The 19,060-nt window shown below is 34.6% G+C and overlaps 2 protein-coding genes across 3 annotated transcripts in view; both read right to left on the bottom strand.

Moving 5' to 3' along the window:
• Window positions 1-1,687: 1,687 nt before the first annotated feature.
• Window positions 1,688-5,126, bottom strand: LOC126775509 (putative uncharacterized protein DDB_G0282133). Its single transcript, XM_050497491.1, has 2 exons — window positions 4,989-5,126; window positions 1,688-3,423 (listed from the first exon to the last, which is right to left on the bottom strand). Exon 2 carries the CDS (start codon window positions 3,415-3,417, stop codon window positions 1,723-1,725), a length of 1,695 nt encoding a protein of 564 aa, XP_050353448.1. The 5' UTR covers window positions 3,418-3,423; window positions 4,989-5,126; the 3' UTR covers window positions 1,688-1,722.
• A 576-nt stretch (window positions 5,127-5,702) lies between these two features.
• LOC126775695 (alpha-tocopherol transfer protein-like) overlaps window positions 5,703-19,060 on the bottom strand; it is a 33,359-nt gene continuing 20,001 nt past the window's right edge. Inside the window, exons 3-6 of one of the 2 annotated variants that reach the window (XM_050497758.1) lie at window positions 12,161-12,257; window positions 10,995-11,015; window positions 9,316-9,457; window positions 5,703-7,969 (exon numbers count right to left, since the gene is read on the bottom strand). In XM_050497758.1, the coding sequence (XP_050353715.1) occupies window positions 7,721-7,969; window positions 9,316-9,457; window positions 10,995-11,015; window positions 12,161-12,257 (509 nt within the window). In that variant the 3' untranslated portion in view covers window positions 5,703-7,720. The remainder of the gene's footprint in view (window positions 7,970-9,315; window positions 9,458-10,994; window positions 11,016-12,160; window positions 12,258-19,060) is intronic. The other variant, XM_050497759.1, reaches the window with a different exon arrangement.

Below are 19,060 nucleotides of genomic sequence, written 5' to 3'. Positions count from 1 at the left end.
GTGAATATTCCTAATGGCTGTTTTAATGGCGGAATATATTGCATTTGACCTACTATTATTCAAGGGGACCAAACAGTAAAGTTTAATATTAACAAAATATTTTTAATACATATAAAAGTGTAATTTCACTTTTTTTTTAGAATTTATCATAATAAAATTTCTAATGTTTCACAACTTTTAGTAATTAAAAAAAATAGGAGAAATGTAGCAATTATATTAGACTTGCAAGCAGGATTAATTAAAAAAATAACACAACAATCAGTTCGCTTGACAGGTCTCATCTCAATATCTCGTAAATAATGTATGAACAAAGAACAATAATACATGCATCGTTTTAGTACAATGAAAAAGAAGTGCTTTATATAATAAGTAACAAAACATTTGCGACATAATGAGTCGAGACGTCCAAAGGATTAAGGAAAACAACTATTTGGTATTTATATCAAAAATGTATTTATTTGGCAAGTTATCTATCACACAGTCATTGACGTCAATTATTTCAATACATAAAAATTATCAAAACATAATTTTGTACTAACATAGTGTTACAAATAATAAATACTACTAGTGAATCAATTCGTACGCTGCAACAAAAAACTCATTCGAAACACGATCGTGAAATGTCCGAAAGCGATATGCGACATTGACCGTAATAATTATAACATTTCAAGGATACACGCATCAAAATTGCGTAGCACGGTAATTGAAAACTGTTCAACATTTCACGAGTGAGTTACGGAGTAAGTTATATATAAATCTGGTGAATCCACAGTAGACGTAAACACCTTTGACCTTGAATTGAGGCGATATCATTGGTCGAGATTTAAATAGTCTATGGTATTGTGGATCTATGGTATGTTAATTGTGGATTCGTGAAAAAATGGCGTTTTCGATAGACGAAGTTGTAATCGAAACTTTAAAGATAAGTAGTTTAATGGAATGTTAATACACCATAGTATTATAAAATAAAGTCGACCCGCCGCGTCTGTCTGAACGCGATAAACTCAAAAACTACAGAATATATTTTCATACGGTTTTCATCAATGTAATGCGAGTTAAGTGATTCATGGGGAAGGTTGGAGTGGATGTGTATGGGGTTATACATAATTCAATAATTAATTAAGGTAAATAAGTTGAAATATGAAGATGAATATTGAAGATGTCGGAAACAATAGACTACATAATATCCAATATTTTTGCGACAGCCCTTGTACAATTTCAATACACGTGACCAAGGATTTGAATTACTCTTAATATTTATTACAATTCAGAGTGCATTTTAAATAACATAACTTAATAATTTACAATGACAGTAGAATCACTTCAAAATATATAAAACTAATCTTAAATTAAATAACTTAATAAATAATGTATAAAGTATAAAATTAAATAAATATTAAGTACATCTTAGGTACAGACTTTGGGATTTGCTTGTGAAAAGGCAGCATTACAAATATGTGGTATAATAAATACTAAATCGTAATTTGCGTCAAAATATTACACAAAAATTATTATTATTTTTGTTTTCACTTTCCAATAAATTAAAAAAAAAAACTTAATTCAATAAGATAAAACTTCTTACACAAATATTGCATAAAAACGTACGAGTTTTCATAAAATTCATTAGGTTATTACTAATTTAATAGAGAAACTTACGTCATAATCTTTGAAAGAATATCTTACCGTTTTAATGCATCATAACAAGCTAAGCTGGCACATATATTACATGTTTTGTTGAAGGAATTTTCTTTCATTAATACAATTTTCCAATTCGTCATGATATTTTTCAACCTTAGTATCAAACCCTGGACTTTGGAGTTCACTATTAAAACTGTCCCCAGTTATTATCTTCTGTCTATTTAGTGTAGTGTCGAATCTCACTTTCTTACCAGGTGTGTAAGTCTTGTTATGCGAGATGTCAAAGCTGTCACAGGCTCTTTCTTTCAACGGAGTAACATTTGTATTTAGTCTTGTATTCCTAATTGTTTTTATTGTTTCATATTCATGTTCATTTTCAAGTTCTTCAATTTCAATTTCATCAGAATTATCTAACTTTAGTCCTGGATTTTCAATCCCCGATTCTTTCTTTTCTGATTTCTGCTTTGGAGCTTTTCGCGGTACTTCATATGGATTTATTGTAGTATTTTGTTCAACTTTGTCACCTTTTAACTTTTTCTTCAAAGTTTTAAAGACTTTTTTAGATAGTTTATTACTCGCTTTAAGTATATGCTTTAAATCTTTTTTACTTTCATGTGATTCATTCGATTCATTACTTTGATTTTTTTTATTTAAATTCATGATATCAACCGCACTAAAGTGGGACACATCGTAGCCAAGGATTTTGCTTTGTTTATTATAACACATGTCAGATATATCGTCGCCAATATTTTCGTATATGGGACTTTCAGACCTGTAACTGTCTATATTTTCATATTCATGATTTTCAGTGTTAAGTGACGATTCATTCACAGTTGATATTGTACTATTGGTGTCACTCGCGAATAATTTTCTTGGTATCAAATTATTAGGAACATTATTATCGAAACTGTTCACGGATTCAACATTATATTCTAATGCCGGTTGTGATTTATCGTCTAAGAATGGGTTTTCGCTGGAAATATCATTTATATTTAAATTCGGATCTAAGAAAGGATTGGTGTTCTTTTTATTTTGTACTATTTTCTTTTTCGTAATAATAGTAATTGTTTTAATCTCCATAATATTACTTTCGTTCAAATCGTCATCGAGATAAAGAGATTGATTAGATGTTGCGGGTGAATCAAGTACAAGTCTATCTATGAAACTTAAATTACTTGAATTATTAACGAATATTTGATTCGTTACATTTGTTTGTATGTTTGTCGTGTTACTACTTATAGCGGAAATGTCATTATTAACAAGCTCGCTATTTGTAACTGTGTTAAATTTGCTATCGAATACTGAAATACCTGAATCTATTTCAATTTCGTCTTCTATTGTATTCATATTTGTGTCATCAATATTAGTTGGTAATACTTCTGCATTGTTAGAGTTTTTGTAAAAATTATTTTGTTCATTAGCCAATTCGGAAAGATTGGCATAAATGGGTTCTGGATTAGAAATAGTTGGATTTTCTGTTAATTTGATTGGAGACTCGTAATGTTTGACATTCTTGCGTACATTATTAAGTTCTCTCTGAAGGAATTCATTGACCGCTGCTTTACTAATACCTAGGTCAAGAGCAGTGTTTTCGAAGGCTACAATCTCACTCTTCGTTCTCTTACGTCTCTTGTTTGGGGTTATTTCCATGGCTGTGTTACACATGGGGTCTTCGTTCGCGAGTAAGTCGAGACCAGGGTTCAGGTAAACGTTCGGTCCACTTTGAATTTTCCGTTTACTTGATTTCACTTCAAATTGATTGTTATCCACTGCATCCATTGTACACTAGAAATTTAAAACAATGTATGTTAATTGTTTTGGATCTAAATTCATGTAGGAGTGGAGATGGCCTAGTGGTTATAATGAAATAATCTTAACTGAAGATTGCAAGCTCAAGCCCAGAGCACCACTGACTTTATTTCAAAATTTGTGCTTATCGCCGGATGAAAATCAATTTTCAAAGTTACACATGTATCAACCAACCAGCACTGGAGCAGTACAGTGCTTTAGCCCAGCCGTGGGACATGTACAGGCTGTTCCTTTACTTACGTTTACTATTACTAAACATACTTTATTACATTTTATACAATATTTTCATATTCATAATGTAAAATCAGAATAAGTTTTTTGCACATGTATGCTCTTATATTCACTATTAATTGTTCGCCCAGAATGTAGATTCTACCAAGCAGAACAGGTATAAAACTCTGTAACTCTTTTTTTCTAATTAAATTCATAATTAAATATTTATTATGTATATATAATCAAATTGATATATGATATATGTAAATTAAAGAACACAAACTCAACCATTTTTATCATCTATATATTTGTATAATTGATATACTAAACAGTTATTATAAGAACAAATTCCTCGTAAGTCTATCGAGATAAATGACAATATTGTCCGGTGGATGTATGAAAGAAGTCACTGAGGAGAAAAACTGCATCAAACCCGTATAGATGAAATGAGAACGAGCGAATCATTTATATTTTTTAGTTAATGATCTTTTATATTGTTATTCAAGGTTTTGTTTTTATTGTAAAGATTTTTGTATATTAACATAGGAGTGTAGTATTGAGTTTAGTTGTTGTAAGTGTATAATGTGAATGCCTGCTGTGGGGTATCAATGGTATATTCTTTTAATCAACAATTTGTGAATATGGCAACGGTGGTTGAATATATTTTACCACCAAACAATAGGATTTTAAATAAAAACCTATTTTGTTTTAATAATTATAAGCAAAATAAATATAGAAATTGAAGTTGTTAATTTCTACACAGCTAAACTTTTATTCATAATGAAAGTTGTGAGCTAAGTACATAACAAAATGATTTGTAAAGTGTAAAGGGTCGCAGAGGCTTTGTATCAAACTCTTTAAGCAATAATGTACTTACATGTATTAAATTTATTTTTATTTATTGTGCTTTATAATGTGTAAGTAATACTTATTTTATAGAATTATTAATTTAAATGTATTATGTACAGCAGCGTCATTCAAATTATCTTTATTAATTCTTAATTTATATTGGAGATTAATTAATTATAAAAATGTTTACAAATGTTTTTTTATGAGAAAAACTTATTGGCATTAAGTTGAAAAAATTTAATTTTAGTACATTTTTTTTGTTACATGTTGAGCATGTGTTGTTGTTATGTTTTTTTTAGAGATAAGGCTGACTATGTCTATGTAGGTATGGATTTTAAGTTAATACTACGTAACTAAATATAAAACTCATAAAACATAACAGAATGTATTGGTTTTTATTATACATAAACTTATTTTTAAGACTATTAACTTTGAAAACTTTTTAAAACTACCAAGTAAGAATCGTGAATTTTACGTACCCATTAAAAAGTCTTGGTTGATTATTCCGCAATAGTATCTAGCACTTATGATGACAATATATCGGTTTTACTGATAAATGTTGTAATGATTTACTTAAAAAGTAATTTTCATTTATAATTTCGTTATATAAAAAACAAAGCTTCGATATGAAACACGGCATCCAGCAGGTGGTAGATGTTATGAGACGGTTATTTTCTGACAGATGCAAATCAACAGAGTTGCCAGTAAGTATAAAAAACATTTTGTAAAAATTGTTGTTTATAAATGAAGCACTTTAATGAATAAAACTATATAGACTATAGATATTTAATATATTGTTTTTAATAAATACACTCGTAATTGCATCTAGGGTTTAATAATATAAGATGAAACTAAACTTATCAAAAAACATTTTAAAAATTACAAAATCATTAACACTTAATTTTATGGACATCGTAACGAACACATATTATACATATAGAAAGAAGTTCGTTATACTGATGTAATGAAGTACTAACAAAAGTGTAAAAAAAAATTTGTTTCAAGATTCTTATGAACGATATCAAATTATATCTTCACTTAAGCTTTTGCTTTGAATAATATTAATAAAGTACTATTACAATCGGTTTGAATTTAACTAAAACCTATAAAACGTTACTTTAGTATTTGTAAGCCATATAAGCAGGATATAACGGAGTTAATCAAATGTTAGATATTGTAAGAAAACTCAGAGATAACAGCAAATAGAAATTTATTCTTGCTTTCTAATAACTAATACATTAAGTCATGGTTCCCAGAACCAATAAAAATATATTAAAATATCACGATGAACACGAAAATCAAATTTTAAATGAAACATAATTAAATATATGGTACCACCACCTTCAGTTTACAATGTACCAAAAAAAGGTGTTGGATTGTCTATTAATAAAAACATGAGTTTTACGTTTAAGCGACTAATTATGTATTTAAGTACAAATATTCACTTTTTTATACCTCTCAATATAACTACGAGCCTGCCAGGTCAGGTCAGCCTACTTTTCAAACGTTTCCTCTAATTTGACGAAGTGTTGCAGTAAACTTGGACAGAAGCGTGGCAACACCTAATGACATTGGCCGCTTAGCATTTATTAATTATATATTGTTATGAACTGATCTAAATCACATATACATTAACATACAGATGTTTATCTTTAACCAAAATACATATATCGTGGTTAATTTAAGGAGGTATATACCAGAACTTTTCAGTAAACCTAACCAATTAATTTTATTACGGTTCTTATGTAAGACCAGCATTCTTTTTATGTAAACAGAATTAGATATTCATTATAAATACACTATAATATGCTATTTACTTAAATTAAGAGTATATTACGAATATATTTCGTAATTTTATATAATTCCAACATATTGCTTTAAATATATTCACTCAAAAACATTTAAAGTGCGCACAGAATTATTATAAAATAATGTTATAGGTATTACAATTAATAGTCTATATGACTTAATTTAAATTCCGAATATGAAAAAAAAAAAATCAAAATTTATAAATTTTACGGATTATAATATTGTTTTGGTTATTATTTTAAGTTTTATACAGGGCAACACCACTGAAGCAATTGACATTTGAATTTCGTTTCAATAAGGCATTTCTACTAACTTGTACAGCTTAAAATAGGTTTAATTTTTAATGATGTATGTCTTGTATTTAAAGATAATTTTTTACTTAAATTAATAATTTATCGTAAGAAAAAAAATCTTGTCATTTAATGAAATCTACTTAATTTTTCTAATAAGCTAAGCTAGTGTTACCAGTAACTTTTTCCTTTTTGCAAAAATACATTTGTTACAGTTATATATTCATGAAATACATATATTAAGGATATTTATATATATTTATAAGTTCTTAAGAACATTAGAATGATATCATATACAATCGTTGGATCTATAATATGTTTGCAATCACACAAGGCCACATCATCATTTACTAAGTTACCATAATTAACTGTATCTCATTAACTATATAGTATCTGTCAAATTATAGATTGTCAAAATCTGAAATAACAATCAGATAAGTTTGCTTGCCTCTGACATATAAACAAACAAAGCTTTGCTCTTCTCACATTATATAATTTAATTTAATAATTTTTATTTATTTATACAAATATACTCCATCATTGTATATAACATATCATATTTTATCGTAATATTGACAACATGAAACCATTTAAGTCTAACACAACCCAAAATTAAAAAAATATCACAATGTCATGATTTTTTTGATAGTTAATTAAAAAAAAAATACAATACAAACTTTTTAAAATTGTACGAAATCAAAATATAAATATAAACATAAATTTCAACATTTGAAAGCAATTAAAGCGATTCCCAGATCTATTTTAAAGCAAGATAAAATGTAAATCGTACTCGAGGTTTTATTAATCTTTTTTTTTTAAATATTTAATAGCAGACGAACATTCAGCCAACACTACACAGACATCAGCATTGTTAGATTGAGCCATCCCTGATTAATTTCTCTAATATTTATGTCTACTATAATATTTAAAATATTAATCTTTCATTTTTGTAAAGGGTACTAGCGACACCTAGAAAAACACGCTAAGCATATATTATATTCTTCATCTATGTCATGTAGATTAATTTAATAACGCATGCATTACGCTGTAACATCGAGACATGACTAAAGTACGACATTGACAGATATATAAAATGTTGCCAGCAACAAAAACTAATCTATGTCCAAATTTTTAAACGCCCTTTCCATTGCCTTGTCCCGTTTTTTATCAGGCAGAGCATTTATCCTCTGTTCCTCTTCAGCTTTGAAGTACGGTTCTAAGGATTTCAAATTTTGCATACATTTCTTGTGCAATGTCTGAGTGTCAGGTAAAGTGCCTCCATAGTCTGGCGGTAGAGCGGATCTGGGTATAACTGTGCCGTAAAACTTCTCGAGGTCTGCGTTTTTGTGGTGGAATTTGATCTGTAGAGATTTTTTTGCATCAGTAACAATCATCAATAGTAATATTATAAATGAGAAAGTAGATCTAGTACATCTACTTTTTTATACCAAAATCCTTCTCCTTGTGTTAGGAAAACACGCGGACAAAGTTTCGGACGAAAACTAGTGTATTATTACAATGATTACAATTGTGTATATATGTGTATTAATAACCATTTTTATTGCATAAATATAAAGTTAACGGTAAATTATTAATTTAACAATTTGTACCAACCAGGCTGGAGATCGTGAGGAGCCGGGTGAGAGTTCCGGACAAAACAATAAATAGTTATTTACTTTAGAGAAGCTTGGTTAGGTAATTTTAAATATCACTAAGATAAGACAGTGTGAGTGAGTCGAATGTAAATATTTTCCAATTTGCATTCGACTTCATAAAAGTTCAAATTGTGATGCGAATTCATAAATAACTTACATTTAAATTAAATACCGATTATAACACTAATTAATATATCACAAACAAGTAATAGTGGACATTGCACAAACCGCTTTTAATCTGGAGCAGATTGAAACTAGTTGCAATGTGCTAAAACGCTTATGTTATTTGTTATATATATTTATTTTTATAGAATAGGAAGGCGGACGAACATATGGGCCACCTGATTGTAAATGGTCACCAACGTCCATAGAAAATGGCATTGTAAGAAATGTTAACCATCGCTTACATCACTAATGCGCGACCAACGTTGGGAACTAAGATGTTATGTCCCTTGTACCTGTAATTACACTGGCTCACTCACCCTTCAAACCGGAACACAACATTAATTATAAGAACTATTTGCAGTTCATATAGCGAAGTTTTCGTTTTGTATATCTTCACTTAACAACTTATATCCACTAAAATTTTACTTCCGATGACAACTTCGCCGACATTCCAAACGGTAACGGTGTACTCGGTACTGATAGAGGAAGTAGAGGATTTGACTGACAGAGAAATTATGCATTTGGCAATTTAATGTAAATTCAAGACTTATAGCGAGAAGACATATTTTTGATAGCAGAAATAGAAATGCCAAGCCATGAACTTATCCTATTCGAATACGATGAGACGGAAGTTGTTCCTTAGAAAGAATAATTGCAGAAAATTTAAGTTTGTTTATCGCACGCCAGCTAAACCTGCTGAATTCGGAGGACATTGAACATGGTCTATTGTACCGGTATTGACGACCACTCCTCAGAAACAACGTTGCCTACCAGCTTTCTGCTGCCATAGCTAGAATAACTTTAGCCTAATTAGTTCAGTCTGAAATAATATAATAAAGCTCCTATATTATTAACAAATGATGAAAGAAAATTATAAAATAACTTACCATATCAAAGAACTTTTTGTCCATAAAAGGTTTTATGAGGAGCAAGAGCTTGTCAACAATCGGTTCTGTGTTAAAAACGTGTATCTCGCGCATGCGCACCGGCATCGCTTCTTGGACGTACTGGAAGAATTTTCGAAGGGAACTGAAAATCAATAAGATTATTTTAAAAAGAGGAATAATTTATATTAATTTAAGATGAAATGAAAAGTCGTAGGTATTGGATTCGTTGAGATAAACATGTTTTTCTAATATAAATAATATCTCAAATTATATTAAGGTTTCATTAAACAATTGACTGTACCAGAACACTTAAAATTAATTTTTTTACGTTGTTGGCAACATTTGAAATGTTTGAAAAGGAATCAATCAATATTAACGATGTAAAAATGTTAAGAATCTTACACATTCAATAATAATAGTCAGATTAATTTTAAAATTCTATGTGATGCGAAAAAATAAATTGAAATAAACGAGCATGTTTTATTGTCTATGTTATTTATATCGAAATTTGAAGAAAAGAAATGAAAATTTAATATATGTTTTGAGAATGAAATCTTTATTTACTTAAAACATAAATAAACATTATGTATGTATTAATTTTTGAAAAATAAGTAAACATATGAAACAATTGAAATGCTGTACTAATTTTGTCTACAAAAAAAAATTGACAATCATGACTTATGTATTTATGTATTTACAAACAACATATATTATATCAACCTATTTAAAAAAATAAATAATAAAAGAAGCATGCAAAAATATATGTCTAAAGTCATTGATGTATAAAAAACCCAAGATACACACTCAGCGTCTCAAAAACGTCCGCATAAAATGAGTGCACAATTCAAAATTATGCGCACATTTTATACTATAGTTATTAATTTAGAAATTTAAAAAAATAGTCGTATAAAAGGTGTTATAGAAAAGTTTATAGACGTTCGTTTACATTCAGTACATCGCAGAGAAAACAACAGAAAACCTAAAATCGAATTCAAAAAGACAACTCTTGTAATAAAATAAATTTATTGCAAGTAAATTAATGTGTTTCCTGCTGTTGCCATGTCAGTTTAAAAAATATTTATATTTCTAGTTTTAAGAGTGGTCCGTAGTAGATACAGCCTGAAACTTAAAAAAATTGAGTTTCCCGCGCTGGTAGCTCGCTACCCAATCTTAAACTAAATAGGTACCAACTAAGTTTCGATAAAATGTTCTGCAAATACTTTTTGAACCAAAAAAATTAAATAAATAATTTTACCAGTAAATATTTGTTTCATTGTTTTATACACATGTCCTATCCAAAACATATTAACACTGAGAAAAAAGTATAAATACGTGTTTAGAACCAAATTTAACAAAATCATAAACTACTTATAAATCTACTTATAAATAATATTCGTCTCCACTCCACGCCTGTCTTACCGGCTAATTTAGTTTGTAAAATTTTATTGCTTTTTCAACACTACTTTTCGAATTTGCAAAAAAATTGTTTATTGTATAACTATAACAACTTATATAGAATTGCCGAGTGTTTTGTGACAGTTTCGAGTGTTTCTTTTGTTCGTGAGTGTGTATCTAGGGTTTTTTATATATCAATGTCTATAGTGTATGAATTTTTAATCTGTAGATAATTTAAAAAAAAAAATGACGAAGCGTGATTGAAGTATTTGCGCGTTCTTTACCTTTGTCTATCCTTTTGAAAGCTATTAAAACATGAACAATATAATGTTGCATCATATATTACTATTATAATAAAACACACACACACATACATATTGTGAAATAGACTAATAACCGAAGAATATAATTAGCTAAGGGTGAAACAACCTGTCAAAGATATTACTTGCGACTAGGGTTGCCAGGCGCTAAAATACAAAAGCTGTCTTCTGCATTCAATTAAGCAAAATTTTAAAAAGCCTCGATATAACTAGATTTATATTCGGCATCCTTGTTATTTCGTATTTAAACTCAATATAATATTGATATCATCACAAGAGCTGATCAGAAAGGACAAGCATTTTTTATAAATTTCAACCAGTTACGACCGTAATACCAAAATGACCGCATAACGAACTCTGCGCTTGCGATCTCTCAGTTTCCTAAAATGAAAAAGAAGCTATTGCCAGATCTATAGGTATGGATCGAAGTTTTTGTTCCACAAGGTGTCAGATGAAATGCATTAACTGAGTGACCTGAACAGTGAGAGTGCGGAGTGACCGAGACGGAGATAGTGGAATGAAATGAGCGTGATTGGATAGAATATAAAAATACGAGAAGTTTGAAAGTAACTGCCGTGACAGAAAATCTGAAAGTAAACCGTCTGCATATAACGTGGAAGGAGAAATATTTTTTACATAATAATAAAATAATTTACATAAGAATCTTTTAAAAAGTAGAAATATTCGGTAGTTCATTTTTTCAACTTTTGTTATCTTTAAATAGAATATGCTTAATCTAGACTATAATAATTAACTGGTTATCTTAATTAAATTGACGCAAAAATACTTTTTAATATCTGACTGGTAGATCTTAAGAAAATTTGTGATAATAATTCATCTCGTGCTTTACGGTGAAGGAAAACATCGTGAGGAAACTTGCATGTGTCTAATTTTACTGAAATTCTGCCACATGTGTATTTCACCAACCCGCATTGGAACAGCGTGGTGGAATAAGCTCCATACCTTCTCCTCAAAAAAAAGGGAGGAGGTCTTAGCCCAGCACTGGGCTAAGACCTCCGTAACAGCCTGGCAGACATTCACAGGCTGTTACGGAGATCGTGAGATAAGTGCGTTTAAGCAATCAAGCTTCAGTTTTATAAGTATAAATAAGTATTATGTGGATTACTTACGATAAGCTAACTCGCGTGAGATGTCCCAACCTGACACCCCGCATATCGAAGACGAAGATATGTCCTGGCTGTGGTCCACGCTTACTTAAACACGAATCTGAAAGGAACAAATATCGGTATCATATTATTATATAAAGTATTAATAAAATTTGACAAAGAAGTCTACTGTTTTGTGGATTAGAACAAATTCGAACGATACTTTGTATTCATACAATCATTACTAAAATATAATTTACGCGCAGTTTTATATGGTAGAATTAAGGATTGATATCCTCAAACAGGATAGAGGATAGGAGGATATAAGGATCGACTCAAGCTGTTGACGTTTTAGATAACGAAACAGCATGGGTGCCAATTCTACTAATTAATAACGGGTACGATACGTATCCAGTTCAACTTCGACGGATCCGCAATTGGATCATTGTGTTAGTTGAATAGAAAAACGGTTTAACGGCGACGATTGCGATAAAGTGACACCTTATTAGAACACCCCCCTGTTAATGCCTCATTATTGGTCTCAGTTCTTGAAGTGGAGTCTGGAGTCTCTTAAGGTCTGGAGCGTATGCCCCAGTACGGTTTGGTGGAACTACATGTGACAGAATTTAATCGGATGTTTTCCTTCAGCTGATTGGTTTTTGCCAGTGTTTGAACCCGCAATCTTAAGTTAATTCAGCCACTATTTTTTTTTTTTTTTTATATTCGCCGGGAGGGCAAATGACTCTACTCCACCTGATGGTAAGTGGTAGTAGAGTCCAAACGCGACGACGGCCAGTACAGACGGGAAAAACGTTCTGCACTAGCCGCCTTCGCCTTGCCGGCCCGCAAGATGCCTCTTCACGCCTCGTTTGAAGGAACCCGGGTTGTAAGAGGAGGGGAACACGTGAGCTGGTAAGGAATTCCATTTTTTGGAAGTGCGACAAAGAAAGGAGTTGCCAAATTTCTTTGTTCGCGATGGAATTGATGTCACAGTTAGGCGGTGACATCGAGAACCAGCTCGCGTGGACTTAAGAAGGAAGGGGGAAGCAGGAATTAGAGAGAATAATTCCTCAGAGCACTCGCCGTGATACAGTCGATAGAAAGCGCTCAGTGCTGCTATCTCACGACGCAATTGTAAAGGTTCAAGGGTGTTTGTGACCTTTACGTCGCCAATAATGCGTACGGCACGTCGCTGCAACCGGTCCAAGGCCTCAAGTAGGTACTTAGCGGAGCCATCCCAAAGGTGCGAGCAATATTCCACGCAAGACCGTACCTGTGTTTTGTACAGCAGGCACAGTTGTTGTGGCGTGAAAAAGCGCCGCACCTTGTTCAGAACTCCGAGTTTCCGTGAAGCTGTTTTTATAACAGCCTCGATGTAATCCCTTGGACTAAGGTCGCAGCGAACGTCAATCCCCAGCATGGCGATTTTGCTTTGCATCACCAGCGGAGTACCACAGAGGGAGGGAAGAGGGGAAAATGTTGACTTTTTCGCCGTGAGAGCGCATACCTGTGTTTTCTTGGCATTAAACTCAACAAAATTATCAGAGCCCCATTTGGCGATGAGCTCTAACGTCCTATCGAGTTCAATGACAAGATTCTCCCGCCTCTCCTCAGTTTCCGCCCGCCCAGCCACTGCGCGTCCGTGGTATCCACCATGCACTGTACTATCATCTGCATAGCAATGTATGTTCCCAAGGGAGAGCATATCATTGATATGCAAAAGAAAGAGTGTGGGAGATAGCACAGATCCCTGGGGGACCCCAGCATTCTCTACATAGAATTGTGAAGCGCAACCATCTACTAAAACACGAAGGCTACGCTTGTGTAGGAAGCTGGCAATCCAGGTGCATAGCTGAGCAGGCAGACCATATGCCGGTAGCTTGGAGAGAAGACTTCTGTGCCAGACCCTGTCGAAAGCCTTGGAGATATCGAGGCTGACAGCCAACGATTCTCCATGCTTGTCGATAGCTTCACCCCAGAGGTGCGTTACGTACGCTAGAAGATCACCTGTGGACCGTTTTGGTCGAAACCCGTATTGACGATCATTAATTAAAGAGTGATCTTCTAGGTAATGGATCAGTTGGTTGTTTAAAATCCGTTCCATCACCTTACAAAGTACTGAGGTGATAGCTATTGGCCGATAATTTGCCGGGTCAGACCGATCCCCTTTTTTGGGAACCGCTTGCACATTAGCTCTTCTCCAAGCCTCCGGCACACTTCCCGAAGAGAGAGAAAGTTGGAACAGGCGCGTTAACAAAGGAGACAGCTCCGCTGCGCACTTCTTCAGCACTATGGCTGGTATTCCATCGGGACCGCCAGCTTTCCGTACATCAAGTGATTGCAGCTCCGCACGCACATCACGTTGCCTGATTTTAATGTCAGGCATCGTATGGCCACATGCAGGTATTGTAGGTGGCAGTGCACTACAATCATCGATGACGGAATTGTCGGCAAAGAGTTTAGCCAGGAGATCAGCTTGCTCTTGCGGACTGTGAGCTAGCGATCCGTCCGGATTTCTGAGCGGTGGCAGCGAAGGTTGGCAGAAATTGTTTTGCACAGACTTGGTCAGACGCCAGAAGCTACGGGAGCCCCTAGGATGCGAAACAAGGTCATGACCAATCTGTACAATGCGCTGTGCATCCGCTCTCGTGTATGCCTTTCTACAGGACTTAGAATTTTTATTATAGTTTGTTTCAGTGAGTCAATGTTAGATGCCCCGCTAATACAGCCGTTGATCCACTTGCGATATGCCGCCTGCTTAGATGATACAGCATCGGCACATTCACGAGTGAACCAACGGTTACGCGTACTCCTACTGACGAGATCTGAGCTAGGAACGTAGTATTCCATTCCCAGCATGATCTCGCCAGCAACAGCAGCGGCACTAGCTGTCGGGTCATTCCCACTGAAGCAACGTTCCTTCCAAGGGACCGACGCATAGTAATCGCGCATACCGTCCCAATCCGCCGACTTATAGTGCCAAACGCGACGTTTGCATACCGCTAGTGGCGGCAGCTTGGCCTGTGGCACTCTGGTAGAAATAAGGCTGTGATCCGAAGAGCCAAGAGGAGCCTGAACCACAACCTGATATTCCACCGGGTGAGAAGTCAGCAGAAGGTCCAGTAGAGAAGGTGCTTGCCCATCAATGTCTGGGATCCTGGTGGGCTGATCAACTAGTTGGGTCAAGTCATGTGTGAGAGCAAAAGCATGAGCAGTCCTTCCAGCATGGTCAGTTTTGAGGGATTTCAACCAGGATTCGTGGTGAGCATTAAAATCCCCCAAAAACACCAATTCCGCGTTAGGAAATTGCTCTTGCGCAGCATCTGCCACCCGACTAAGATGGTCAAATAATCGGCTTGTCTCCAAGTCACCATTGTGGGATCTGTAGAGGCACACGTAGACTCGGCTCTGACGAACCAGGTCCACACGTACCACCAACATGGAGAAGGAGGGGTCCTCCAAGCAGCGCAGTCGGTGACAGCAAACATCCGTCCTGACGAACAAGCATACTCCGGCTTTCGCTTTGAAGGATTCTTCAAGCGTGTAGCCGGGATAATTAAGGTAGCTGGTATCGGCAGGACGGAGTATTTGTGTCTCCGTGAGAAACAACATTGCTGGCCGTGCTGTCTCGAGATGGTGGTGGACAGCGTTGAGGTTAGTGTGGAGTCCTCGGATGTTAGAGAACTCGATCTCAAACAGCGAGGGTATGGTGGGGGTGTGCACCGCTGTACGACCGTTATTTCTGTTTTGTTGCGCCATTTGGGAAAAATGAAATGGAAAAGAGACGTGAAGCGAGCGATGTATTGCCACGATAGGGATGGGCAAAGTGTGGAGGCGTGTTTCCCCAAGTGGTTGCCAAAAGGAAAAATACACTGACCCGCCGGACGGAAGGGCCCCCGAACCCCCCCGGAAGTGGCCGCCGGGACCCCACCTACCGGTCACCAACCGGCACGACGGTCCACCCCAAGATTATGCGTGGCCTGGTGGGGCAGCCTCACGAGCTGGTTAGGCACGCTCGGGCCCCTGTACTATGCCACGGGCGGCCAGCGGAACAGCCGTTTCTTCGGGTCTCCCTGACCGGCAGGTCAATACAGTTTCCCCCGGCATTGGTTCAACAGCCGTCTCCAATTGGACCAACACCCATCGCGGCAATACTCGCTCGGGCTCTGGCTGTACGCTGGCTGACCTCGAAACGCGGCTGCAAGCCACTTCACGAGTTTTTCACCATGCGTACGGTGGTAACAAGCCAGGCGGATGTTAGCATCCTACCACCAGATGAGCAGATGGTCGCTCAGATATCCCTTAGTCGCCTCTTACGACACCCATGGGAAAGAGAGGGGCAGTGAAATGTATTCTTTCTCCGTCACTGCACGGATAACTATGCCATTTCGGATCTTGTAATAAACATGTTGACTTTTTTTCTGTACGTTGTTTTGTTGTACGAGCGTAAAATATAAAAAGTGTATATAATATTAGTACAATTTAATGAATGTCAACAATCTGTTGTTTGTCAGTGTAGTAATCAGTGCTGTACGATGACAATTGATATATTACAAGAAATATACTATTGCTAGAGTTAAAATTGATTTATTTTTAATAAGTCCAGGGTTTTAATAAGTCAAGAGGTCCAGGTCCAGGCGGTACGTTGTACCGCTTTGCCTTATGGCAGCTGCGCCGCGAGCCTGATGATAGCCTAGATTTAATATCGTCGACTCCACATCAACTTGAACTTAAGTATGTCAAGGTCACAAGAATCCCCTACAGACGATTTCAATCTGACCTTTATAGAGTGCGGAACATTGCAGAGTTTTCTCGCTCGATACTACACGAACTATAGTATTTGTTTGTATTTTTTGCTTAAGCTTGTACGCTACGTAACCAGCTGGGGCAGATCTAAGTGTGGGAGTGTATCGGGTCTTTGTTTTAAAATAAAATATAGAAGATATTCTAAATGATCAGATTTTATTATTTGAATGTCTTAAGAAGCCGATTTTATGTTTTTATTCATTTCTTATGCGCACAGCCAAGATGTACCTGTACTTCTAGAGCATTACAATCCGGGTATTTTGAAGGCAAGAGTGAATATGCATCTAAGTGCGTTGTGTCTTAAATTGATCAATACATCAATCATGATCATCGAGTATGATTGTGGTCAAATATAAACCTTTATAACAAAAGATGAATACAGTGTATTTTTTTCGTCTCGACTAAATTAGGTAAGGATGATGAGCGAAAGGGTTTCTCGATGATAATTGGTAACCCGTCTTTTAGATGTTGCCACTTGCAAAAATCATACATGTTTTTTCTAATTTCATTTTGGGACTTTTGTCTCATTTTGGTTTAATACAAGGTATTAATTAACATTCGGCGGTAGAATATTTAGATGGTACAACCATGACGTACATTAACAAATACCTATCGATATATTTTTTTAATGCAATGTGTTTAGAAAACTTATGCAAGTGTTAATAAATTGGACAGGTAAGGTTTTACATGACTTGGTCAAAGTGAAATCATCTCATGTCGTATACATTTACATAGCCGACGTTACGTTTTACATAGCCGAGATGGCCTAGTGGTTAGAACGCGTGAATCTTAACCGATGATCATGGGTTCAAACCCGGGCAAGCACCACTGAATTTTCATGTGCTTAATTTGTGATTAAAATTCATCTCGTGCTTGACGGTGAAGGAAAACATCGTGAGGAAACCTGCATGTGTCTAATTTCATTGAAATTATGTCACATGTGTATTCTACCAACCCGCATTGGAGCAGCGTGGTGGAATAAGCTCTAAAACCTTCTCCTCAAAAAGGGAGAGGAGGCCTTAGCCCAGCAGTGGGACATTAACAGGCTGTTACTGTTACTGAAGGTTTTACATATCAGAAGACTCATGATAAATATTGTCTTTGAGGGAGTAATATTTATTTATTTATTTATTTATTATAATATCAACACCAACAAGAAGTACACTAATAAATACAATCGAGTCATTAAACATGACGTTATACAAATCAAGTGTCTCCTATATTATAGGTGTTGCAAAATATATCAACATTTCGAGTTAACAAAAAAATAATAATTTCAAAAATCAAAATATTTATAACAAATAGAAAAGACATTAACGATTAAATTATTATAAAATTATCACTTGATTGGTATAAAATGAGTAAAATATAAATATCGGAGAACATTTAAAATTTTTGAATATTAATTATTTGATTGAAAGCAGACAAAATTAAGAGGTACATTAATACATAAAGAAAAAGATGTTAAAAACAAAAATTTATACATTATTTTAATTATTATTTTTAAGAAAAAAAAAGATATTTTTTTAATATGGAAAGTTTATCACGTGGACAGCTACGTCACGATCGTTTTTGTAATTCTATATTTAATCTAAGTGACCATATCCCACAGCTGGACAAAGGCTTCCTGTTCCCTTCAGACGGTGTTTCTTAAGCGGAGCTTATTCCACCATATCGCTCAAGTTCGGTTTTATAACGTTTTTGTCCACTGTCGATAACGAGATCAAATATTTAAAAAAAACAATTCAGCATATAAAACTGATGTACAAAATCATAGGCTAAAATAATTAATTTTACGACCTCACACCGACTAACCTATACATAACATATATAACAATTATATCTTATGATATCAAATCTACTGGTGGTAGAGCTTTGTGCAAGCTCGTCTGGGTAAGTACCACCCACTATCAGATATTCTACCGCAAAACAGCAGTACTTGGTATTGTTGTGTTCCGGTTTGAAGGGTGAGTGAGCCAGTGTAATTACAGCCACAAGGGACATAACATCTTATTTCCCAAGGTTGGTGGCGCATTAGTGATGTAAGCGATGGTTAACATTTCTTACAATGCCAATGGTCTATGGGTGTTGATGACCACTTACTATCAGGTGGATCAT

Source organism: Nymphalis io, chromosome 18 (assembly GCF_905147045.1).
Source record: "Nymphalis io chromosome 18, ilAglIoxx1.1, whole genome shotgun sequence".
Taxonomy (NCBI): domain Eukaryota; kingdom Metazoa; phylum Arthropoda; class Insecta; order Lepidoptera; family Nymphalidae; genus Nymphalis; species Nymphalis io.
The sequence above is the reverse complement of the archived record's forward strand: the minus strand, read 5'-3'. Positions and strand labels throughout refer to the sequence as shown.

Excerpts from the sequence above, each read along its gene's own strand:
- LOC126775509 (XM_050497491.1), bottom strand. The coding sequence starts at position 3,417 with ATGGATGCAGTGGATAACAATCAATTTGAAGTGAAATCAAGTAAACGG.